The sequence below is a fragment of the Watersipora subatra genome, chromosome 3, assembly GCF_963576615.1.
Source record: "Watersipora subatra chromosome 3, tzWatSuba1.1, whole genome shotgun sequence".
Taxonomy (NCBI): Eukaryota; Metazoa; Bryozoa; class Gymnolaemata; order Cheilostomatida; family Watersiporidae; genus Watersipora; species Watersipora subatra.
This window is the reverse complement of record NC_088710.1, coordinates 62,293,524-62,321,010: the sequence shown is the minus strand read 5'-3', so window position 1 is coordinate 62,321,010 and position 27,487 is coordinate 62,293,524. Positions and strand designations below refer to the sequence as shown.

The following is a 27,487-nucleotide window of genomic DNA, read 5'->3' as shown; positions in this document are numbered from 1 at the left end:
ATAATGTAGTAAGTTAAAAGAGCCAGTTTAAGTTGATGGTTGATTACAGATAATAGTGGAGGGAATCATAGGAGAAGGCTATCGAGGAGACATAGCTGTGGATGACTTCACTATACGAGACGGAGTCTGTAAAGTGAACACAACTCCCCATGCTGAATGCTCCCTCTCTAACCAGCTGATCAACTCTGATACAACTACTCGACCTGTTACAACTACTCGACCTGATACAACTACTCGACCTGATAGAACTACTCGACCTGATACAACTACTCGACCTGGTACAACTACTCGACCTGGTACAACTACTCGACCTGATACAACTACTCGACCTGGTACAACTACTCGACCTGATACAACTACTCGACCTGGTACAACTACTCGACCTGGTACAACTACTCTTCCTCTTACAACAAAGAAGCCCACCACTTGGCAGTTAAAAGCAGACTGTGACTTTGACAGATCTTTCTGTGGGTATAAAAGGAGCGATGAGTCCAACCTCAATTTTTCCTGGCAGAGAAGCACTGCTCAAAATTTGGAGATTCCTTTTCAAAACAGTTAGTTTTATTTAAATAGATAAAGAGATAATAAAGCAGTCGTCACAGCCAATTTTGTTATTCGTGTTTCGATATAAATTATGTGGCTAGGATTATAAGTAACATCTTTTAGATTGTCTGGTCACTAGCAAGCTAGCAAACTAGCATGCTGGTAGTTTTTGCTATTATACATGTATAAATGCTTTACAAGGAATCCATGCCATTAGGTTATTTATTTTCATTAAAGTTAATCTTTTCAGCTGTTTAAATCACATTTTACATTGTAAGAAGGCCAGGAGTACCAATAAGATATTCAACGCTTTAGTTGATAGTGAGTGTCTGATGTAAACAAGATATGTTAATTTACCCAGTAAGCTTTTTTATGAGAACTGATCCATCGTCAATCGGCTCACCTCTATTTCAATCAGTGAGTTCTACAAACCATCCCTAATAATATCAAATAAGATAAAAGCAGTAGTGAAGGCATTGCTAGGCTGCTCAGTAGATAGTGTTCAGTAACCAGTTATCAGATATACAAACAAATGCTCATGTAAAAGTGTGCCAATAGTGCCAACTTCTATAATTATTATGTATATGCTTATCCTTCTGTTGCTGTGTTCATCAGCTTCGACCAGATTTCTTATTATGTCTACTAGTAAAGTTAATAAACTGTATGATATGCAAGTTGCTAAGAATTTTAGCCCACGTGATAAATCAGCTTATATGCTCTCAACTTGCTCGATTCACTCTGGTCAACATATCAGAGAGAGGAATGAAAAACAAGTGGTTGCCAGTTGTTTCACTTCAGTCAGAATATCAGAGAAACCAAAGAACTATGTGTGGTTGTCAGTTTTGGCCGTTACACAAAGTGTATAGCCCTTTCTTTTATTATGTACAAATAATTCATGTCTTGCAGCGATAAGTTACTTTTGAGTTTTCAGAGCTTCTTTAAAAAAAGTCTTCTGAATAGCTTTAATCTTTAGTTCTACTATTAGTTATTCTGTCACTTAACCAAGTGTCTAGTAGGTTCAAATCTATAGTTATTAAACACAAGATGGCAGCAAGCTGTTAAAGTTGTTGTCAAAATACAGAAAAATTTAATTTCCTAAATTGCAAAGAAAACATTTAAACCTTTTTAATGGCGGTCTTTAATATACATAACTGTTTGTCTACCTGTATTTAGGATCCAACACATTCCTGCAAGCTCTGGTATTTAGAGATGGTACCAACACTTCACTAACTTCTCCTAAACTTATTGCTGGAAGCAGATGTCTTGTGTTCTACTACTATGTTCTGGGGCAAGTAACCCTTCAAGTCAGCATCCATCTAGACAAGAAGCCTACTCAAGAGCTGTGGAGATATACAGGAAGTGACAATGCATTGTGGGTGCAAGCCAAAGTGGTGTTGGAATCATCATTTTTCTATAATAGTACAAGCTACAAGGTACGCATGGATGTTTTGGTGGCTAAGAAAGTTGGGTGAACCTTGAAGTTACAGTCTCTCACTAGAGAATAGTAGAATACCATGAGGGGCTGGTGTATAAACATAACTTATGTTTAAGACTGTTTTAAGGCTCAGATAACTAACTTCTAAACTCTCATTGCTGTCTATATAAACTTGGTTCTGATTTGCTTGCTCAAAGCATTTCATCAAATAAGTGTTATTGATTCATTACAGATTACCTTCACTGCTTTGAAGCCAGAGTCGGGCATTAAAAATGCTATCTTGGTTATTGACCGTATCAAGTTTCTCTCGACAGATTGTGGAGGTAACATTTTCTCCATTTTCTTAGATGAAAGATATTTTATCTATTTTTACTTGTATAATTCCAGCTTGAGTAGGGCTACAGTTTGTTTTGTGTTTTAATGGTTTAGAGGTGATCAAACAATAGCAAAATTATTCCTACCTTAAACTAGAAATTCCACTGTCATACAGCCCACGACCAAAGAGATGGCCAGAGATATTGGCAAAAAAATAAAGGGTACTGATGGTTGAGAAATGCAATAATAGCAATCAAATGGCTCTGCAGTGCAATAGGATAACTGCAATGGTAGCTGTAATGTACTGGGTGTGGGTGTTATTATATACAACAATAAGCAATAATGAATGGAAAAGATGTTTATATTTTCCCCCTGCAATAGGAGAAATGCAATAGTGGCCAATATTAGAAGTAAAATGCACTGATATTCTTAGAATAATCAATTTTATTAATATAGTAATAATAGACAAACAATACTCAATTTTGTTTACATTTCAAAACATCATAGGTAGCAATATCGAGAAGTTGTGGTATTTATATAGGTTTTTAGAAAATTTATTTAAAAAGTGTTTGGTCATGACAAACAACAACAATGAAAGGAAAATATTACACGTTTATATCTCTCCCTTGCAATAGGAGAAATGCAATGTTGGCCAATATTATAAGTAAATTGCACTGATATTATTAAAATAACCAATATTGTTAATATAGTAATGCAGCAATAATAGAAAACCTATGAGCGTTCACGCGTCTCGAAGATTTCTGCAAACTGCAGCAAAATAAAAGCTGTTATAAAAGTGTTATAAAGCTGTAGGCCTAATTTACTGTAATGTATGTAATTCAACAACAATAAAGAAATATGTTTATTATAACTCTGAAATGCAAAATTAGAAGTAAAATGGCAAGCTACTGTGTACTATACACAGTTTGAAAGTTGGTTGCGTTGAATGTAGAATGGTTTTGATAAGCGATCTTTAACAGAAAGCGAGTAAGAATATTCACGCGTATAAAACTGTAGCAAAATAAAAAATGTTCTCGTCATGAAGGGGCGTTGTAGTTCGGCCCTAGCTTGTACATAAGTTGTAAAGAATTTCGGCATGTACATAAGTTGTAAGAAATAATGAAACCTTCGGTGATTGGACAAAAAACACAGGCTGATAAACTGTGTACCACAATTTCGTACCTGTAAATCGGTCTACGCCTCAAACGGTCTACGTTTATTACAGAAACCTTCGAATAAATTCGATTACAAGTTAAAAATGCCATAGACTGATGAAATGAGCACGGTTTTCTCGTGAAATGCGCACTGCTAAATAGTTCTACAATCGGTCGCACGGCTTTATTGGCGTTTCAATTTTCGGTCTTAACTTTTATTAAACCGAGCTTTTCAAGCTTTTTGTGGCAATTTTCGTTCAAATTAATCTGTCTATTTGTGTATAATCCGATCAGATGGGTAAGTTTTAAGATATTATCGTAGGTTTACAAAGACTTGGTAACATATTTAAATAGGTTTAAATGTGTTTTGTATCGTTTTTATACTTTAACGACTTTAAATTCCGATGCTTAAATTTTTTGATGAAATTTCTTGACGAGGGTTCGTCTCATTGTTGATGAATAATTTTTGTAAGTTGTGTGCACATGCATTTATCATAAAACTCCCACACTTTCGCTCTGCTCGTGTGGTCGTGGGAATATAGTTACACAAACTAATTCTGTTGCAGCACTTATTAGTTTTAACTTAGAGAGGCACTTTTTACCAATGTTTTATTAAACTTAATTTCGAGGCAAGAATTAACTGTGCCAAATATTTTGGCTGCACTGGCACTAGAAACCGATGTGTCAAATTGCATCTATTAAGCCCTAACGATTCCTAAATAATAATCAAATTTAAATTTCTTATTTCAAGTTTGGTCATGAAAAAAACATCAACTCTTCTCAAGTTTTAACTCTAAGACCAGCAATTCAGTTCTACTTCTAATTTTGAAAGCTATAGCCTGACTCTCCCGCATATACCTGTATATATATATATTATAGCATGACACCCCTTTGCCTGTTTTAGTAGGCAGCATATGATCATCTTAAAACTAATTGATGTCTCTATCATGATTTCTGTTATTTTATTCAGATGCAGACAACAGCACACATAATCCAATGACAATACTGTTTTCAAATATCACTGAAGCATATGGGAACCATACAACAAAGGATACATCTATTATCACTCATGTTCTGTCTACAACACTGCATCCTGCTACCTCTTTGCCTCCAGTAAAGGGATCTACAGATGAAGTTACTCAAGGTTCTACACATCTCTCCACACTGAGCTCAGTAACAAACTTACGTATAACAGCCACCACACCTTCACCACTCGCATCAACAACTGTTTCTAATACTAGTAATTGTAGCACAGTAGGCATAGGTAGCCAACCCGGTAGCAGTAACACGGGGCACCAGGCGATCGTAGCAATTGTGGTTCCTACTGTTATCGTAGCTGTACTTATCATTGTTGTGGTTGTCTTCATCATCGTCTATAAACTGAGAAGACGTGCGACTCTGAACATATATGATAATCTATATGATGACTCAGCTATGGCGACTAACAACTCTAACTCGGTCTATGTAAATAACACATTCACTAGTGACCAGGACTCCAACTTAACCAGTTGGGATTAGGCTCTCTTGTCTGAGAATATTTGATCAGATGAATGCTTACTAACCTTTGTTATATTTTTATAGAGATGTTTGTCTAGCCTGAGAGTCATCGTGTGTGACTTTCTAGTTGGGTAAACCGAGCGTTACTATTACGATTGCTAAGTATTCTAGTCATAAACTAAAATTTTAGCTAACTCTAGATGTCAGATGTGTAGAATAAGAAAGCAGCAAGAAATTGTTCATGGTAGACAGTTGATCATGACAACAAGCATTTCCGAGCACACATGGTTTGTTAATTATTTGCTGCGTTATAAACAATGCAGAAATTTTTGTTTTTTTTGTTAGCAAAAAACAGTTAAATTTTTTTTGGCTTTTATCGTCACACTAATTCAAATCTTAAACGATAGTGTGCAACACCATAATATTAATTTTATAGCTTGATGCAAATAAAATTACTCTGCATAGGGTTCTGTTTTAAGTACTCTACTTAGGAATATGGTCTTGATCTTACACACTGGTTTTAATATAGGTTACAATAGGCCTTCATAAATATTAAACTGCAAGTTGAATATTGAAAATGAATGCTAATGGGGGGCTAAAGGCTGACACTCTTTAGAAATTATTAAATTCTTCTTGCTGAACATTACCACTCGTTCGCAAAGAATGAAGGTTACCTCCAAGGCACTTCCACAGCCCTTTGTATCAAACATTTTCAGTGTCTAGCAAAGCATAGACATATCATTCACAAACATGCCTATTGTAAACAAAAAAACCTTATTTAATTGTTTACCTCCGAATGAAATGCTTGCACTAGTATCTACAGTTAATTGATTAGCATATCATAAGGATGGGACTGTAAACATTAGGGAATTAGTGAACAAAGGATAAGGTAAGGCTTGCATTATGAGTCTCTTCCTTGCAGTACTTATAGATAGTGGCCTTTCCCAGCTGATGGCTTCTGTACACAACTGTTAAAAGTCTATGCCCTTTCTTCTAGTCAGGGGTGCGTAGAGATAAACGTCAACAAAAGGGGTCATCGGTTATTACAGTCGGATCAAAAAATAAAAAGAATATATATTATATATGGCGGAAACAAATTTTAATTGTTACAATTTACCGTATATATTTCATTGCAGATTTCTAACAATAATGATAATAAGAAGTAACAAAAGAACGTCAAATTATTGACATTGCTATACCACAGGATGCTCTTGTGACAAGAAAGGAAGAAAAAATAGAGACGTACAACAAATTGAGATTTGAACTGGGAACACTGTGGGGTGTAAAACCAAAAGCGATACCAATAATCAGTTCAGCTCTGGAAATCATAAGCCACAGACTGATCTCATTCCTTGTTGAAATAGGGGCTGACATGTACTTTAAAATAATTCTAAAATGAGCCTTTCTGAGGACAGCACAATATCTCAGAAAAGCGCTTTAGTAGTATTCAATAGTGTGACAACCTTTTGGATTTTAGATAGGACTCGGTCTCATTATGAAAACAGCCAAACGTTTGTAGAAGTTATAATCCACAATAATAACATTTCATGTCTTTTTAAGCTGCATTAATTAAAGAACTGTGAGTGTGAGAGAGTGCATTGCAGGGTATATGTAACAAATTTACCAGCAAAGTAACTGAACTTATTTATTCAAAGCCTATGCAATCATCTGGGAACAAATAAGCTGTGCTGAGAATCTCATGAGGTCTTTTTTATCAGGATTTGAGTGGGAAATGCTGTTACGAAATTATACTTGGATATTCTAATCTATGTGTTGCTTATTCTATGCTAGCTTAGAAAGTAAAGGCGCAGCATCGTAGAGAGATTATGACTTTACTTTCAATCAATTTAAACAGAATTGATAATGCAGTAACTCGCACGCATTGCATCTGCTCTGTTTTGGAAAATTTTTATTACTAAATGTACTCTATAAAGATTGTGACATTCTAGCAAAACTTGATTAGATGTACTAGTACTTGCATTGTACGTATTGATGAAATTCATTCACACACTGACTGGGATAAATAAATTATTCTGCTTTGTGGGTGAGTGTTTGTTAAGTACTGAGTCTCTTTCTGTGTCTGCGATTGTAACAAACTCTAATACAACTGTGTAATTTCAGTGACCTGCGGTATGACTGTGATATAGACAGGATATGAGCAGCATACTATAAATAGTGACACGTTGTATGACTGTGGTATAAACAAGATATGAGCAGCATGCTATAAATAGTGACACGTTGTATGACTGTGGTATGAACAGGATATGAGCAGCATGCTATAAATAGTGGCATGTTGCATGAATGTAGTATGAACAGGGTATGAGCAGCATGCTATAAATAGTGACACATTGTATGACTGTGGTATGAACAGGATATGAGCAGCATGCTATAAATAGTGACATGTTGTATGACTGTGGTATGAACAGGATATGAGCAGCATGCTATAAATAGTAACATGCGGTATGACTGGGATATGATCAGGATATGAGCAGCATGCTATAAATAGTGACACGATGTATGACTGTGGTATGAACAGGATATGAGCAGCATGCTATAAATAGTGACACGTTGTATGATTGTGGTATGAACAGGATATGAGTAGCATGCTTTAAATAGTTACATGTTGTATGATTGTGGGATGAAAATACTACAAATAGTATAAAATAAGTTTTATGATTATACTTATATATTCATGTTAGTACTTCTTCGCATTACAATTATTTGTGCATTTGGTCATTAGGTTGAGCAGCTGCAATCTAAAGCTGAGAATAGACTTGATTCTAGATCCCAAATTGTTCTCTATACTTACCTAAGAAATTTATTTTACCATTAATTTCATTTTAAGAACAGCACAAAGTCTCAGAAAAGAAATTCTAAGAAATTTATTTTGCCATAAATTTACTGATTCGAGATCTGAAGGTATGAATGATTTAAAAAATTGAGACTAGACTTGGCAGATAGATATCTTTAAACATAAATTGATTGCTTTGAACATTACAATCATTTATCAAATCATGGGCTGTTAGCTACTGAGTAGTATGTTGACTAAGAAATACAACCATGGCAAACTATATTTGTTCATGTAATGCTTGATACCACTTTATTTTACCTAGAACAATGCTCATTCTATGTTCTAGCATATAACTAGTGTCGTGTAGTTTCTGGAGTCTATGACTCACTGTCTCTAGATCAGTGTATAGAGATCTCAGTATGAAGGCAGCAGAGGATGGCATCTTTACACTGATTAGTTCTGAGGCTTTGGTTGGTTTCACTTTACTAGTCACAAAAGTAGTAGGTGTAGTAGTAGATGTAGTAGTGGGTGTAGTAGTAGGTGTAGTAGTAGGTGTAGTAGTAGGTGAAGTAGTAGGTGTAGTGGTGGGTGTAGTAGTACGTGTAGCAGTAAACGTAGTAGTAGGTGTAGTAGTGGATGTACTAGTAGGTGTAGTAGTAGTAGTGGGTGTGGTAGTAGGTGTAGTAGTAAGTGTAGTAGTAGGTGTAGTCGTAGGTGTAGTAGCGGGTGTAGTAGCAGGTGTAGTAGTAGGTGTAGTAGTAGGTGTAGTAGTAGGTGTAGTAATACTTGTAGTAGTAGGTGAAGTAATAGGTGTAGTAGTTGGTGTAGTAGTGGGTGTAGTAGTAAGTGTAGTAATAGGTGTAGTAGTAGGTGTAGTGGTGGGTGTAGTAGTAGGTGTAGTAGTAGGTGTAATAGTAGGTGTAGTAGTAGGTGTAGTAGTAGGTGTAGTAGTATGTGTAGTAGAAGTAGTAGTGGTTGTGGTAGTAGGTGTAGTAGTGGGTGTAGTAGTAGGTGTAGTAGCGGGTGCAGTAGTGAGTGTAGTAGTGGGTGTACTAGTAGGTGTAGTAGTAAGTGAACTTGTTGAAGGTACTGCTGTGGTTGTTTCTACAAGATGCACACATAGTTATATATCAATATATCAATGCACATATAGTTCTATACCAATATATCAATGCAACTATAGTTCTATACCAATATATCAATGCATATATAGTTATATATCAATATATCGATACACACATAGTTCTATATCAATTTTGTCAACTCAAGTCATTTTAAAAGAGCTTACATATAGAGTTCATTCACATCAATCACATTCAAAGGAAGTAGGAACACTACTAGATCCTTTCCTACTAGATTTTTCCTCCACACTTATCAATCCTCTCCCTCCCACATCGTCTATTATTATATTGTTGTTACTGTTATTCCTGTTACTAGTACCCTGGCAGTCTAGTTTGCAATGGGAGATCATCAGGTGTAATAACTATACGCACAACCTTTATTGTTCTAAACTATGGCAGGCGGTAGATTGGCACATACAGAAGAGTGCCGGTATAAAAGTTGAAAGCAGTCTTTTTTCCCAACCTCTAAGCTTTGCTACAGATGCGACGGACAGACAAACACAGCTCTTATTATAGTGAAAACTACAGGTTGCCTTTAGCTTTTATATAGTTGGAGTAGTTTGTGTTTTGTGTTACTTAATAAACTAGAAATTCCACTGTCATACCGCCCACGACCAAAGTGATAATGGAAAAAAGAAAGGGTATTGTTGGTTGTTGAAAAAGTAGTTCTCAGCAGGAATTGACAGAGTATAGTGTAAATGAGACTTGTTTGAAATAGAAATTGAAATAGAAATGTTCTAAAAATAGCTTGAAAAGCTTGGTTTAATACAATAATAAATCACACCTAATCACGCAAAAAATCACACCTAATCTACTACTATCTCAAACCTGTTTTACAACGATAAAAAAATATTAATTTAAGCTGTCGGCCTAACCTACTGTAATGTATGTATTTTAACAACAATAATAAGGAAATATGTTTATTATAACTCTGAAATGCAAAAGTAGAAGTAAAATGGCAAGCTACTGTGTACTATACACAGTTTGAAAGTTGGTTGTGTTGAATGTAGAATGGTATTGATAGCGATCTTTAACAGAAAGCAAGTATGAGCGTTCACGCGTCTGGAAGATTTCTGCAAACTGCAGCAAAATAAAAGCTGTTATAAAAGCGTTATAAAGCTGTAGGCCTAATGTACTGTAATGTATGTAATTCAACAACAATAAGGAAATATGTTTATTATAACTCTGAAATGCAAAATTAGAAGTAAAATGGCAAGTTACTGTGTACTATACACAGTTTGAAAGTTGGTTGCGTTGAATGTAGAATGGTTTTGATAGCGATCTTTAACAGAAAGCAAGTATGAGCATTCACGCGTCTGAAACTGCAGTAAAATAAAAAATGTTCTCGTCATAAAGGGGCGTTGTAGTTCCCCCCTAGCTTGTACATAAGTTGTAAAGAATTTCGGCTAAGGTTTTAAATAATGAAACCTTCGGTGATTGGACAAAAAAACCAAGGCTGATAAACTGTGTACCACAGTTTCGTACCTGTAATTCGGTCTACACCTCAAATGGTCTACGTTTATTACAGAAACCTTCGATTACAAGTAAACAATGCCATAGACTGATGAAATGAGCACGGTTTTCTCGTGAAATGCGCACTGCTAAATAGTTCTACTATCTGTCGCACAGCTTTATTGGTGTATTGTAAGCCGGTCTTAACTTTTATTAAACCAAGCTTTTCAAGCGTTTTGTGGCGATTTTCGTCAAAATTAATCTGTCTATTTGTGTATAATCCGATCAAATGGGTAAGTTTTAAGATAATGCTGACGGTTTACAAAGACTTGATAACATATTTAAATAGGCTTAAATGTGTTTTGTATCGTTATTATACTTTAACGGCTCTACAGAACGATGGTTAAATTTTTTGTTGAGATTTCAAAACAAGGGTTTGTCTTATTGTTGATGAATAATTTTCGTAAGTTGTGTGCACATGCATTTATCATAAAAACTCTCAAACTTCACTTCCGTTCGTTTGGTCGTGGGATAATTTCTGCAAAACAGAGTTTCAGAGTGCATTTTTCTCAACCTTTTAAATCTGTATTATTATAATTGCGCATAAATACCTTTAGGATACTGCTCAAGCAAAAACTTAATATGTAATTCAAAATGTGTTTTAAAGCGTTACATTTTTCTTGTTGTCTAAAAATATATTTATAAAATATGTTTACAATGTTACAGGCCAAAACTTTCATACCTCCATCATGCTAGTCGAAGCAGTCAAAATAATGGCACTTTACCTATATTAACACTTTTATAAGTTAATCAACATGTTCCAATTTGGTAGCATAATGACTACCAGACTTGAATCAGTATCCCAAGTACCTTTGTATATCTCAAATTTCATAGACACTTCACAAACTTTCATATAATTTTGTTTATAAAGGTTTAATTTAACTCTCCACCAACCATTTTTCTGCTATAAAATTATGTCAGTAAACTGAAAATGTGAGATACCTGAACATGGGCTGATATCATCCAACCCTAGTATGGTGCCATTTGGTTGTAGACCATTTTTTGTTCCTTGGAAGGTTATCTGTAAGCAATAAACAAAAATTACATGGCATATTCGTTGACTTGTTCATTTTTGGAATATTTCTGATAAACTTAGCCTTGTTGTAACCATGGTGATAAACTGTACTAAGTTTATATTATGCCTTTTGTGGAACAAAAACTGGAAGAAATTCTTACAAATGAACAAAACTCACCAGTAGTTGTGATGTTACCTTTTTTTGTTTTTTTTTAAACACTAATAAAAGCAAAACATTGGTATTCTAGACAAATTCAGTCATAAGCATATAAGAGTATTTATTCCTTAGCTAGAACTGAAATAGAGAAAAATCGGACAGCTGAAAAAGTTTTAATACAAAGAAAGGTTTCTGCTAGCTGAATATATTTCAACATTAGGAATTATATATTGAAAGAAACAGAAATGATGCTATTGTTGCTGTTTATTAAAAAGAAGGTAAACTCACCTGATAACCTACAGCAGTACTTGGTATCTGAACATGGGCAATGTGCCAAATATTGCCTGTAACATCATCTGGTAGACTCCATATTGTCTGTTCCTTGCCACTGCTTTTGTACAGAACATCTAGTGATATACCTTTAGTACCAGGTTTGTAGTAACAGAACTGGAGGCATTTGTCTCCTCCTAATACTTGCGGAGAGATCAGCTCAGCACTGTTTTTGCTATACTTGTATTTTCCTGCATCCAGGGCTATATAGTGAGACCCTATAAAAGTATAGTGAAGGTACATTGTAAGTCAGTAAATTAGGTAGATAATATCTGTCCGTGATAGTAATGTTTGCGCTATTGGTCTTAACAAAATACTTGCTTCTAATAGTTTCAATAAGAAAAGTATTGAGCTACAAAATAGCAAATTTTAAGAGCCCAAAAGTACTTAATGACCACAAATTAGAACCATTATAAATTTATTCAGTGTGTGGCTATTAGGATCAGGTGAGTAAAATTAAGTTAAGATAGTAGATTAGGTTGATAGTATCCTAGAATATAGTGAAGGTAAGTCATTAAATAAGGTAGGTAGTATCTTAGAGTATAATGCAAGTAAGCTTAGATATGGTTTTTACCAATCATGGATTCCATACCTCTACCAGAGCAGCCACTGCTTGGCCAATATCTGTTCTTATAGATAGCAACGTTTTTCCAAGCAAAGAGGAATGTAGGTTTCCTACTATAAGAGCATGTGTCCTTTTCAAAGTCACAGTAGATGGCAGTATCAGGCTGGGCTGTAATATAAACAACCATATACATTAAGTACAAGTTATGAAAGCAGCTGCTGTTATAAACCTAATTGTTTCCATTAATCTTTTTTCTATCGTTTGCTTTTTTATAGTTGTTTGCTGAGAACAAAAGTTTTCATGGTTAAGAATTTAGCAATTTATTATCAAGATAGAAATTACTATTATGAAACAATTTTAATTCTGTGTCACACACAATTAAGTCACAGTATAAGTCAGCATAACATGCAATAAAGTTCCAGTGAAAGTCAGTATTAGGCCTACAAAAAAGACAAATATAAAACCTGCCATAATAATAGTATGTAAGATACAATAGAATTATAAACGATTTGATACAGTTGATACGCTGTAAAGATTTGCTTGTGGAATCTTTCTGAGGCTGTGAGCAACAGCTGAACGAAAATGGTGGCTATTCTATAAAAATGATTGGTACACATTTATACAGCTCAGTTTAATGTTTGTGACTGGATCTTTAAGAACCAATTTGTTTGTTACACAACAGCATTAATCTCACTCATTTTTACTTTTTATAAAGTTTCCAGTTTCAGGTAATAAAAAGTGTAGGTTTAGTTTCCAGCATATAATCACTAATGAAAGTGTTGAAAAATTGGAGACGTTTGCAAAAAAGCTACATGAACATCACTTGAACTGTTTTCTATATAGCCTGTCTTGACAAGCTGTGGTTTTTGTGGAGTTGTCCCCCGTCGAGCGGCGCGAGCAAAACAACAGCTTGTCACAATATGCACTGCACTTGATGCATCAGCTACACTGGAAGAGAGTTTTTTCTTCCGTCTATGCGGCTTGGCTGCAATGTTATGTCGGTCACTCTATTGGTAATCATAATGGATTTAGCCCAAAAAATTATGTGGAAAAAAATAAGATAAAAACGTTAACATTAACATATCTTTAAATTGCAAGTGAGGTTGCAAAAAGTCATACTGTAATGGCCTGATCTGGCTAATGTTGAACTTCTGTAGCAGAGGCCATAGCAACTGAAATCCGGCATCCATATAACTTATCTATTTACAATCTAATTAACTGAAAACAATGAATGAGCCAGCAATGAAACTGAATTTATTTTAGAACAAATAAAACTGACTGATACAAAAATACAAATAAAACTGACTGAATGCACAAATAACATGTTTAGTTGCTGTTGCTGCTTAAATTCTTAAGTTCTACTAAAGTTTACCGCAGAGACTAGTCTCTGGTTAAACGTTTTTATCTTTTTTTCTACATAAAATTTTGGACTAAATACGTTATGATTACCAATGGAGCAACCGACATAACATCGCAGCCAAGCCGCATAGATGGAAGAGAACAACTCCCTTTCAGTGCAGCTGATGCATCAGGTGCAGTGCGTATTGTGACAAGCTGTTGTTTTTCTCGCGCTGCTTGAAGGGGGACAACTTCACAAATACAACAGTTTGTCAAGACAGGCTATTTTCTATAGTAAGGGCCAAAGCTTTTTTTATCTTTACTGGTTTGGTGTGTAAGAAACTCATTGTAATGTTTATCTGCGACGTATAAATGTATACTTTTTCAACTTCGATAACAAAATCTCAGATATGATCTGGGGAAAGACAGCAGGTAAGAGACTCACCATGAGCTGTCAAAAGACAGCAGAACCAAAGGTAGACATGGATAAGGAGAGCAAGAGAAGACATGCTGGCAGTTAGACAACAAGGCAGAAAAGTGATATTATTTATGCAACATAGTTGAAGATAGACATTCAGGCTTTACTATTGGCTAGTGAATTAGTTTTCTGTTCAAACTGACCAATCAATCATTTTCCACGGTCACAGGTAGTAGAAGTTATGAAAGTCAGTGAGGGTGCAACTTTAACAAGGATATGATGAAGAAATAAATATCAAACACACTATCAATCAATCATCAAGCAGTACAAACCACGCGCCAAGCCAACGCAAAGCCATAAACCCATGGCATGAGAGAGAAATTTAGTTATCTGGTTGCACTCCTTTAGTTTATTTGACAAGTCCAGTTATCAAATGTTGTATTACTCATAAGTAGATGAGTATATATCAACACTTTCACAATGTTCCATTGCTCATCTGCATCTTGTTTTTGTAGACCATGAAGAAGTGGTTTCACAAAAGACAACTCTACTTAATACCCCAGCTACCACAACTATACTATTGACCAGTTAAGGACTAATTAGTGCCATTTTTAGTAGCAGGTGTCAATTACTAGTGTCTGTAAACAAGAGACAGGTGTCTGGTGGTAGTGTCTAGCAAAATGTAGCATGTGCTTAGTAGTAGTGCTTAGCAAGAGATGGCAGGTGCTTAGTACTATTCCTTTAAAAGAGGCTGAAAGTACCTGTTGCTAATGTGAAGCAAGAAGCTGCAGAGGCCTGTTACTAATGCCTAGCAAGAGATGGTTGGTGTTTGGTAGTAATATCTACAAAAATGGCAGCAGGTGTTTAAAACTAGTGCCTAGAAAACATGCAAGCACTGGTCAATGCACATGCTGAACATTATGGTAAAACTATTAAAATCACTGAAAATGAAAAACACTGTTTCTATGCTTATAAAAAAGTGCTGTGGGTAAAACTATGATTGGTTTGAGTTCAAGAATTGCTAATTGACTTATGAAGGTTAAAATTTTACAATATTTGTATTATTTAAACTCTGAATCTAGTATCTATTCAGCACCGCAAAGTATGAAGATGTTCTGAGAAAGAGAAGGCCAATGGCCGCAATAAGAGAAAACCGCTAATCGAAGGTCTTATTAAACTTTCCGTCAATGCAAGTTTAAAGTCAATCGGCCTTCTACATGTAATAACAGAGCAGGCTTTCTTTTCATACAGAAGAAGCTTCATTTTTGGAACATTTTACTGAAAGAGTATCTCTTGAGGAAAACGTAGAACTAAAACTTTCCCTAAAGAATGAAGGCTCTTTATTCCTGACTTCAAATTACCTCCACATCTTTATAGCTACTATCGCCCATAGCTACTATTACCCACCAATTTTGACCATCACAATAGGAAATGAATGTGTCAAACATAATTGGTAAGTCGATCCTAAACTCTGCAGAAGCATATGAAGTAAACTCGTTTGACCAAGGGTTTGAGTTAGCTCTCTTAGAACATAAAATGATTCAACCCATAGATATAGTAAACCCTAGATTGGCAAATAGCTATCATTACAATGGAGCAAAAGTGAGGCCTATAATTCAATTAGTGCCAATTCAAACAAACTTCTAGAGACATTTTTAAAAACACTCGAAACAATTATGGGCAGCATTGTTGGGCAAACAAACTTGTGAGAACTAAGGTATGACTTAATTCAACAAATTACCTGCTAAATCCAACCTTTCTAAACTTCTAAACTTGCGGTGAAGATACTCTGAAAAAGTTTGCTGACACATTTAGTGAGGAGATTGAGAGTACGCAAGCTGTCTTTATTAGACCAGTGCTCAGAGGAGTTACAAGGCACAAAATTTATGATAACAGGTTTGTGACTGAGTACAGAAGAGCTGAAACCAGGTTATCTTTCGTCAACCCATGCAGGCAGCCTAAAGAAACAACTAAGCCTACTATGAATATAAGTACTACTACCCCAGTTAGTCTGAAGTACCAACTACTACGGTTGATGACTCCAGTCAGTCTGAAGTACCAACTACTATGGTTGTTGACTCCAGTCAGTCTGAAGTACCAACTATTATGGTTGGTGACCCCAGTCAGTCTGAAGTACCAACTACTATGGTTGGTGACTCCAGTCAATCTGAAGTATCAACTACTGTTTGGTGACTCCAGTCAGTCTGAAGTACCAACTGCTATGGTTGGTGACTCCAGTCAGTCTGAAGTACCAACTGCTATGGTTGGTGACCCCAGTCAGCCTGAAGTACTAACTACTATGGTTGGTGACTCCAGTCAGTCTGAAGTACCAACTACTATAGTTGCTGTCCTCAGTCAGTCTGAAGTACCAAATAGGCCTACTATGGATGAGATGATGTCATAGCAACTAAACAAAAGCACTCATATGCAGCCTTACAACAACAGAGACTCTCTTGTACTCCTATACTACAACAACCAATCTGTATCAAAAGATGGCTGGATGAGCCAAAAGCCCAAAGAAGACATCAGGATTTGTATTAACAGTTTGTGAACGTCGTACGGTAAAAAGGCTGCCTCCCTATTGTAAACTACCTGACTTGCTCTGGTTTGTCTAACTTGATATCCGTGATAAGGTAATTTATTGAGTTTTGAGTTTTAAGTTTTTGTTGTACCTGTTAACGAGCACCTGTTACAGATTTTGCATAGACATTAATCACCTGTCATTTAACCAGTCATTGAAAGTTTTCTATAAGTATAATACTGTACAATATTAAATACAGTGCATGTTGCCAAACTTTCAGGGCTTTCTGAGAAAGATTCAAGGCTTTGACCAAGTAACCAGCAGAGCAGATCTAGACCTTAGTCGTGTTCGTTTTTCTAGACACTGCTTGCACATCAACAGTCTGATATGTCAGGTTTGGCAACCTTTTAAACTGGTTCATTGTCAGTATTAGTCAAGGCCTGTTAGCCTAACTGACTTCTATTTTTAAAGCGATCAGATTTTCTCTGTTCATCTCATGGTTCACAAGCTGTCATGGAAGCTCATCACTGTACACTGTTCCTAGATAACTTATGATATAGTTACAGCAGGTGCTCAAGTTCTTCCTGTTAGCGATTATCTATACCTGTCTTACTAGCAAGATAAATTTGGTAATTTGAAAGGCAGCGAACGCTGTAATATCTAGTAAGAAGAGGCCAGCGTAAGATAGATTGCAAAAATTCAGGAATGACCTCTTAGCTACAGTCATCCAACATGCTAATATTATACTCATTAATAAACACACTACAGTAGTTTATTGTGTTTCTAAGTTGTGATAGTTCATACTATCAAACTCTGAAATTTGTTACTGTAAGGTGACGTGTTACCATGCAAATAAGGTAACAAACATGATGCAGATCTCTGCAGAAAAGGATTTATTGATGTACCATAGTTCCTATAGTGCAAGGCTAACACTAAGCCCATGAGTTAAACTGTATACAAAATGTCTGTGCTGCAATCATGAAAATACAGAACTAAATCTTAATAAAGATTGCAGCTTGTTTTAAGATCAGTGATTGTTAGGTTACGGCATTAGAAGTAAAAGTCAACCAAAGAGCTACTCTTTCAGCGAGATTGAGTGTCTAGCATTATTATCCACTTTTCCTTTCAACAATTATAAAAATGATAAATTTTCTATCTAATATCGGTTCTTCTTTGAAATAAACTTCGAGGCAAAAACATGAAATTACTGGAAAAAGTATGGCAAGCTCTCTATCTCACATCAGGATACTCGTAATTCAAACATTCGTTAGATTTACATGGGTTCTTTATGATGACTCCTAACTAGGGATGCACGTTAGCTCGATAGTCGACTGCGATAGTCGATAGTTGTCTTTTCGGTATGAATATGTTGCCTATCAAAACATCCAAAACTTATATATCGTTATCGAATAATAAAAAAGAATATAACCCGATAGTTTTGCAGATAGTTTTTGTTGTTTTTTCTCAGATTTTTTTAGCTGCAGCTTTTCCTTTTCCCATTTCTTCTCACAATCCTCAATCTTTTCAGGCACGCATAGTCATCTGGCTAGGGAAGTTTTTTCTGATCAATTGGAATTATCATCTTAATAATACGATAGTTTTACCAGCTGCCAAGTCTAGTGATAACTATCGGTGAACTCTGTCTGCTCATTGATCATTCGATAGCTATCGCTATCGGCGAGACAACTCCAACGATAGTCGATCACGCCTTTCCAAACTAAAAATGCTATCTCTACTCCTAACCATAGATATAATAAACATTTATTTTCATTATTTGCATATTTAGGGTCTATTATATCTATGCTCCTTACTATCAATCTGCAAATATTAGAAAATAGGAAAATTCTATTACATTTGTGAATAAGTAGTGCTGCTGTGCAGCAGGTCAAAGCAGACAACTTCTACATTATTTTTTACAGTAATGTCACCATTGTATTCATTGGTCAAAACTAAGTACACAGGATGTTGGAGGTGTGCTAAACAGTAGCTCTCACTTGTGCAAATAGATTCCTTATTTTTCAATACGAGTTTTCTGTTAAGTATTGAGCATCATTCCATGATTGATTGTAACTAGCTTTGACACAACTTAACAATGCCAAAGCAGCAATGTTGAATGACTGTGGTATGGACAGGATATGAGTAGCATGCTATAAATAGTGACATGTTGTATGACTGTGGTATGGACAGGATATGAGTAGCATGCTATAAATAGTGACATGTTGTATGACTGTGGTATGGACAGCATATGAGTAGCATGCTATAAATAGTGGCATGTTTTATGACTGTTGTATGGACAAGATATGAGTATCGTGCTATAAATAGTGACATGTTGTATGACTGTGGTATGGACAAGATATGAGTAGCATGGTATAAATAGCGACTTGTTGTATGACTGTGGTATGGACAGGATATGAATAGCACGCTATAAATATTGGCATGTTGTAGGACTGTGATATGGACAGGATATGAGTAGAATTCTATAAATTGTGCCATGTTGTAGGACTGTGGTATGGATGGGCCACAAATAATAATAATGTTATGACTATACTTACATGTTCATGTCAGTGTTCCTTGGCATTACGATTATTTGTATAAATGCCAAAATGTTGAGTAGCTATAATCTCAAATTGAAAATAGATTTGAATCTAAATCTCAAGGTGCAATTGATTTAAAGAATTGAGACTAGATGTAGCAGAGAGATATATTTAAACGTAAATTGATTGTTTAAAACATTACACTCATTTATTGAATCATTAATTATTAACAACTGAATACCGTGTTGACTATGGAATATGACCATGACAAGCTACATCTATCCATGCAATGCTTGATACCACTGTATTTTACCGAGAACAATGTTTATTCTATGTTCCAGCATAGAACTAGTATCGTGTAGTTTCTGGAGTCTGTGACTCAATGTCTTTAGATCAGTGTATAGAGATCTCAGCATAAAGTCAGCAGAGGATGGAATCTTTACACTGATTAGTTCTGAGGCTTTGGTTGTTTTCTTTTTACTAGTCACAAAATTAGTGAATGTAGTAGGAGTTATAGTAGGTGCAGTGGGTGTAGTAGTGGGTGTAGTAATGGGTGTAGTAGTAGGTGTAGTAGTGGATGTAGTAGTGGGTGTAGTAGTGGGTGTATTAGTGAATGTAGTAGTAGGTGTAGTAGTGGATGTAGTAGTGGGTGTAGTAGTGGGTGTATTAGTGAATGTAGTAGTAGGTGTAGTACTGGATGTAGTAGTGGGTGTAGTAGTGGGTGTATTAGTGAATGTAGTAGTAGGTGTAGTAGTGGATGAAGTAGTAGGTGTAGTAGTAAGTGTAGTAGTAGGTATAGTAGTGGGTTTAGTATTGAATACAGTAATAGGTACAATAGTGGATGTAGTAATGGGTGTGGTAGAAGGCGTAGTAGTAGGTGTAGTAGTAGGCATGGTAGTAGGTGTAGCAGTGAGTGTAGTAGTAGGTGTAGTAGTTGGTGTAGTAGTGGCTGTAGTAATAGGTGTAGTAGTAGGTGTAGTAGTAGGTGTAGTAGTAGGTGTAGTAGTAGGTGTAGTAGTGGCTGTAGTAGTAGGTGTAGTAGTAGGTGTAGTAGTAGGCATGGTAGTAGGTGTAATAGTAGGTGTAGTAGTGGCTGTAGTAGTTGGTGTAGTAGTTGTTGTAGTAGTGGGTGTAGTAGTAGGTGTAGTAGTTGGTGTAGTAGTAGGTGTAGTAGTTTGTGTAGTAGTAGGTGTAGTAGTAGGTGTAGTAGTAGGTGTAGTAGTAGGCATGGTAGTAGGTGTAATAGTAGGTGTAGTAGTGGCTGTAGTAGTTGGTGTAGTAGTTGTTGTAGTAGTGGGTGTAGTAGTAGGTGTAGTAGTTGGTGTAGTAGTAGGTGTAGTAGTTTGTGTAGTAGTTTGTGTAGTAGTAGGTGTAGTAGTTGGTATAGTAGATGTAATAAGTTTAGTAGCAGGTCTAGTAGTGGGAGATTTTGGTGAAGGTGCTACTGTAGTTGTTTCTACAAAATACACACATAGTTCTATATCAGTATTTCAAAGCACATATAATTTTATACCAATATATCAATACACACATAGTTCTATATCAATATAGCAATGCAAATATAGTTCTATATCAATATATCTATGCATGCATAGTTCTATATCAATATATCAATGGTAATATAGTTCTATATAAAATTTGTCAATCCAAATCATTTTAAAAAAGCTTACATATAGACCTCAATTATATCAATCACATTCAAAGGAAGTGGGAACGCTACTAGATCAGGGTGAATAAAACTCCAGGTGAGCTGAATGCACACATGAATGATTACTTCAGCTGGGTAGTATTTGTCGGCATAGAGCATTCAAAGTAAAGCCTTGAGACATACTACCTAGTTATACAGTACATAATGTGTGTACTCTATAAAATATGGCGATACTAAATGGTATATTTAACCGGCACACCACTGCAAAGAAAAGCTTTTTGCAAATGATTTTTCATTAACAAAATTAAGTTAATTAACAGATTAATAAAAAGTTTAATTTTAACTTTTTTGATGAACAATTACTTTTGCAAATTTGAAATATTTCATTTTCATAAATTAAAATAATGTAATCATAGTTGTCTTTGAACAGCTAGAACAGCCTGCCAGACAATAGCAACTCATCCTTTTCACGCCATTTTTTTCATCATATTTCTTTTCACTAAACTCTCACTGTGTAATTGGCTACCAAGGTAGACTAATCCAAAGAGTTGTTTTGATAGTGAAAGAAATTTAAAGTTCGATACTCTTTCTGCCACGACCTTAAACTCTCAAGGGGCTGATAATGTGCTCTGATTACTACAGCTATGATTAGGTGTTTGTGTTTCACATTCACTGACCAGATGACGCACTGTTTCATTTCTCACTTCACCCAGCCTGCATTTCAGGTCAGTGCTTGTTTTCTCGGTTCTTGTTTTCCTGTAGTTTGTAGGCAGTGCTTGACCTTGAGTTGTCACTATGAGGCTTTCAGTTTCTCTTTTCGGGGTACCTAGCCTCATCTATCTCTAAATCTTTCATCTCCATGCATAGGTTTGTTCACCAAGCCATCGTATCAGTTCTTCTTTTGAGATTGTTTGAATACTTCTATGCCTTTTTCACTGTCACATAGGTTGGTAAATCCTCCAAATTTTATAAGTTCTACATCCCTAGCCTTCACATATCTCTTCAAACTGAGGGCTTCATACCTTACTGCACACTTCACACTCATCAATCCTCTCCCTCCCACATCATCTATCGTTATTGTTATTACTGTTATTATTGTTATTATTGTTACTTTGGCAGTCTGGCGAACCATAAGAGATCATCAGGTCTAATAGTTATGTCTATAATTGTTCCGAACTATGTCAAGGCGGTCGATTGGCACAGGCAGAAAAGTGCCTTATAAAAATTGAAAATGATCTTTTTTCCTAACCTTTAGGCGTACCAACAGATGTACAAATGAACACGGCTTTTATTATAGTAAAGATTACTGGTTACCTTCAACCTGCATATAGCTGCAGTAGTTTATGTTTCATGTTACTCAATTACAGATTTTTGCCAAACAGATACATTTCAGAGCTCCAGAGTACATAGTGCTATAGTTTTTAAATGTATTAAAACTGTGTAAGAATTACTTCAGGATAATGCTCAAGCAGAACCTTGATATGAACTTTGAAATGTGCTCTAAAATTTACATTTTTCTTGGAGTCTAAAAACATATTTATAAGAAATGTTTACAATGTCACAGGTAGTGGCAAACTTTGATACCTCCACCATGATAGCAGTAGTAGTATAGGAACATAATGACACATTACTTAAGTTAGCAAACTAATAAAATTAATCACTTTATTGCCAGTTGATAACATACTGACCACCAGACTTGCTTCAATATGTCAAGTAGATTTATATATATCTCAAATTTTATAGATACTTCACAAACCTTCATATCATTTTACTTTAAAAGGTTTAATTCAACTCGCCACACACCAATTTCCTGCTATAAAAATATGCCAGTAAACTGAAAAGTGAAATACCTGGACATGAACTGATATCATCCAACCCTAGTACGGCGCCAGTTGGTTGCTGGCCATGTCTTGTTCCTTTGAAGGTTATCTGTAAGCAATACACACAAATTACATGGAATATACATTGGCAGGTTCATTATTGGAATATTTCTGATAAACTTAGCCCTGCTGTAACCATGGTGATAGACTGTATTAAGTTTACATAATGTCTTTTATGGAACAAAAATCGGAAGAGGTTGTCACAGCTGAGCAAAACTCAACAGTAGTTGAGATGTGTCCTTTTCTATTTCCTAAAACATTAAGAAAAAAACACTTGTATCACTTGTATTCTAGACAATTTCAGTCATGTAAGCATATTATAAGAACATTTATCCTTAGCTAGAACTAAACCAGAACAAAGTCTGACAACTGAAAAAGTTTTAATAGAAAGAAAAGCTTCTGCCAACTGATTATTTTTCAAAATTAGAAATTATATATTGAAAGCAACAGACACGATGCCATTATTACTGAGAGATAAAGAGATGAAGAGATAGAGAGATGAAGAGATGAAGAGATAGAGAGATGAAGAGATGAAGAGATAGAGAGATAGAGAGATAGAGAGATAGAGAGATAGAGAGATAGAGAGATAGAGAGATAGAGAGATAGAGAGATAGAGAGATAGAGAGATAGAGAGATAGAGAGATAGAGAGATAAAGAGATAAAGAGATAAAGAGATAAAGAGATAAAGAGATAAAGAGATAAAGAGATAAAGAGATAAAGAGATAAAGAGATAAAGAGATAAAGAGATAAAGAGATAAAGAGATAAAGAGATAAAGAGATAAAGAGATAAAGAGATAAAGAGATAAAGAGATAAAGAGATAAAGAGATAAAGAGATAAAGAGATAAAGAGATAAAGAGATAAAGAGATAAAGAGATAAAGAGATAAAGAGATAAAGAGATAAAGAGAGAGAGAGAGAGAGAGAGAGAGAGAGAGAGAGAGAAGGTAAACTCGCCTGATAGTCTACAGAAGTACTGGGTATCTGAACCTTGGCTGTGTGCCAAATATTGCCTTTAGCCGCATTAGGTAGACTCCATATTGTCTGTTCCTTGCCACTGCTTGTGTACAGAACTTCCAGTGATATCCCCTTAGTACCAGGTTTGTAGTAACAGAACTGGAGACATTTGTCTCCTCTTGATACTTGAGGAGAAATCAGTTCAGCACTGTTTGAAAAGCTATATTTCGAAGCATCCAGTCCCATGTAGTGAGACCCTATGAAACATTTTTAGAATTATATGGTTAGCCAGGTATTGCATTATTTTTACAACCTAATCTTTGATGTCTGTACTATTGGTCTTAAGAAAATGCATGCTTCCAATAATTTTACTCAGAAAATACATGTAGTTGAGCTACAAGATAGCAGATTGTAAGGTCCCAAAAGTACTTAGAGGTTGACTTGCAACAAAATTCACATTACAGTTATTTGGTATCAAAATATTCACCATGTCTTACTCTGTTGTGTTGTAGGTGCCAAATATGTGGAAATGTGATAACAAGCTCTTAAAAGCTCAACAACGAAAAGCGGCCGTAGATTAGAATCTCTTTATTTCGATGACATAACCACGTAATTTGGTCATCGTCTTGTCAAGTATGTTCTCACGTGAATTGAAAGGCCAATAAAAAGCTCAATATAAAACTTATTATAGTACTAGTTTATGACAAACACTTTGGGTTTTATCGAAGACCCCGTATCGAATATAGATGCTCGCTACTTTACAGTTTTATTTCGGCATTATCTAATCGTCAAGTCGTTCTCTGATCATGTGACCCACTACTTCGCAAATAATTTTTGCAGCACTTTTCGATTATCACAGGTGACCAACAGGCTCGTCATGATTATCAGACAATGATATGTACTCTTTCAAGCTAAGGTTAAAAAGTTTAACGATTTTTTATGGTAAGTTATAAGATATCAGTGCTAAAAGTGACAGCATTACAATGACGATAAAACAGACGCGTAAGAACAATAAACATAGTTTTATTGAGTGCGTGAAGTATATTTGTGAAAATATTTCGACCAATAAGGTTGCAAGAAAGTGTAAACAGAAACCGTCTCTCACAACTACATCACATTTTAGCTGTTTTGGAAAGGGAATCCAAACTACGGCGGTCTCGTGTTGCTGCGATTTTCTGTTCGTTTTTGATCTTTTAAGAGCTTGTAATCACATTTCCATGTATTTCACACCTACAACATAACGGAGTAAGATCATATCAAATAACTGTAATGTCGAATTTGTTGCAAGTCAACCTTTAATGACCACAAATTAGAATCATTATAAATTTATTCAGTGTGTGACTATTAGGAACATGTAAGTAAAGTGAAGGTAAGTCAGTAGATTAGGTAGATAGTATCTTAGAGTATAGTGAAGGTAAGTCAGTAGATTAGGTAGATAGTATCCTAGAGTTTAGTGAAGGTAAGTCAGTACATTAAGTAGATAGTATCCTAGAGCATAGTGCAAGTAAGCTTAGATATGGTTTTTACCAATCATACATTCCATACCTCTACCAGAGCAGCCACCGCTTGGCCAAGATTCGGACTTATAAACAGCATCTTCATGCCAAGCAAAGAGGTATGAAGGTTTCCTACTATAATTGCACATGTCCTTTTCAAAGTCACAGTAGATGGCAGTATCAGACTGGGCTGTAATACAAACAACCATAAACGTTTAGTACAAGATATGAGAGCAGCTGCTGTTATAACTGTTTCTATTAATTTATTTTCATATCACAGTTGTTTGCTGGGCACAAAGCTTTAAATGGTTAAAACTTTATTAAATTATTGTCAAGATAAAAATTACTATTATGAAAACAATTTTAATTCCACACAACACGCAATAAAGTTTCAGTAAAAGGCAGTATTAGGCTTACAAAAAAGACAAATATAAAATTTGCCATAATAAAAGTATGTAAGACACAATGAAAGTGTGAAAGGTTTCTACCGGTTAGTACGCTGTAAAGGTTTGCTGGAATCTTTCTGAGGCTGGTGGGCAACATCTGAACAAAAATGGTGACTATTCTATAGAAGTATTTGGTAACATCCAGACATTTCAATTCAACATAATTGCTTAATGCTTGTCAGCTAATTAACGTGTTATAACAACATAAATTTCTCTCTTCTTGGCTTTTTTATAAATTTTTCATTTTTCCAGTTTTCTAGACAAAGATGGTGGCTATTCTATACCAATAATTGTTAACGTTTATACATTTCAGTTTAACATTCGTGGTTGGGTCATTAAGAGCTAATTTGTCTGTTTCACAACAGCATTAATCTCTCTTATCTTTCTTTTTTATAAATCTTTGGTTTCATTTTGTAAAAAGTGTAAGTTTAAATTCCAGCATATAATCACTAAAAAAAGTTTTGAAAAATTGGAGATATTTACAAAACTACATGAACATCACTTACGCTGTTTTCCATACTGAAGATAAAAAGCTTTTTTGCTTTTGCTGGTTTGGTGTGCAAGAAACTCAAAGTAATGTTTATCTACAACATATATCTATATACCTTATTTCAACTTTGATAACAAAATGTCAAATATTCTCTGGTTAAAGGCAGCTGGTAAGACACTCACCATGAGCTGTCACAAGACAACAGAACCAGAGGTAGACATGGATAAGGAGAGCAAGGGAGGACATGCTGGCAATTAGACAGCAAGACAAGAAAGTGATATTATTTATTCTACCAAGTCTCAAGAGCCTTTCTCTCTTTGGTCTTACAACTGTGACACTCTGGCTTTATTATTGGCTAATAAATTAGTCTTCTGTTGAAACTGACCAATCAACTATTTTCCATGGTCAAAAGTAGTAGAAGTTATGAAAGTCAGTGAGGGTGCAACTTTAACAAGAAGATGATGAAGAAATAAATATCAAACGCACTATCAACCAATCATCAAGCTATACAAATCATGTACAAGAGTATAAAGTATAAACCCATGGCATGAGAGAGAAATTTAGTTAACTGTTTGCACTCCTCTAGTTTATTTTACAAGACCAGTTATCAAATGGTATATTACACCTAAGTAGATGAGTAAATATAAAAACTTCAACAATGTTCCATTGGTCATCTGCCTCTTGTTTTTGTAGACCAAAAAGGTATGAGCTGACAACAGTATGATATGTAATAACCTGGCCACAGCAACTATATTATTGACCAGTTAATGACTAATTAGTGCCAGTTTGGTAGCAGGTGTCTTGTACTAGCATCTGGCAACAAGTAGCAAGTGTCTGGTAGTAGTGTCTAGCAAAATGCAGCATGTGCTTAGTACTAGAGCTTAGCAAGAGATGGCAGGTGCTTTGTACCATGCCTTTAAAAGAGGCTGCAAGTGCCTGTTACTAACGTTGAACAAAAGGTTGCAGGTCCCTGTTATTAAACCCTAGCAAGAGGTGTCAGGTGTTTGGTACTAATAGCTACGCAAATATGGCAACAGATGCTTAATACTAGTGCCTAGAAAACATGCAAGCATTGGTCAATCACAACCGGTTTGTGACTGAGCACAGAAAAACTGAAACCGGGTTATCTTTGGTCAAATCCAGGCAGCCCAACGTACTAACTACTACGTCTAGGGACCCCAACAGTTAAAAGTACCAACTAGGCCTAGTATGGTTGGCTACCCAGTAGTGAGTCTCAATCTATGTGTGATGTGCATAAGTAATGAGTTTCTTTCTATGTATGATTGTGCATAAGTAGTGAGTCTCACTCTATGTGTGATTGTGCATAA

General features: G+C 35.5%; 1 protein-coding gene across 1 annotated transcript; it reads right to left on the bottom strand.

The window, feature by feature from the left end:
- Nucleotides 1-286: 286 nt before the first annotated feature.
- On the bottom strand, nucleotides 287-26,405 carry LOC137390834 (uncharacterized; the record flags this gene model as incomplete). The annotated part of the gene is made up of 10 exons (XM_068077150.1): nucleotides 26,342-26,405; nucleotides 25,273-25,413; nucleotides 23,728-23,984; nucleotides 22,745-22,823; nucleotides 19,560-20,702; nucleotides 13,885-14,024; nucleotides 13,259-13,442; nucleotides 12,463-12,603; nucleotides 11,829-12,088; nucleotides 287-403 (listed from the first exon to the last, which is right to left on the bottom strand). Coding segments are annotated over exons 1-10 (2,526 nt in total), but the record flags the coding sequence as incomplete, so codon positions are not given.
- Nucleotides 26,406-27,487: the final 1,082 nt, after the last annotated feature.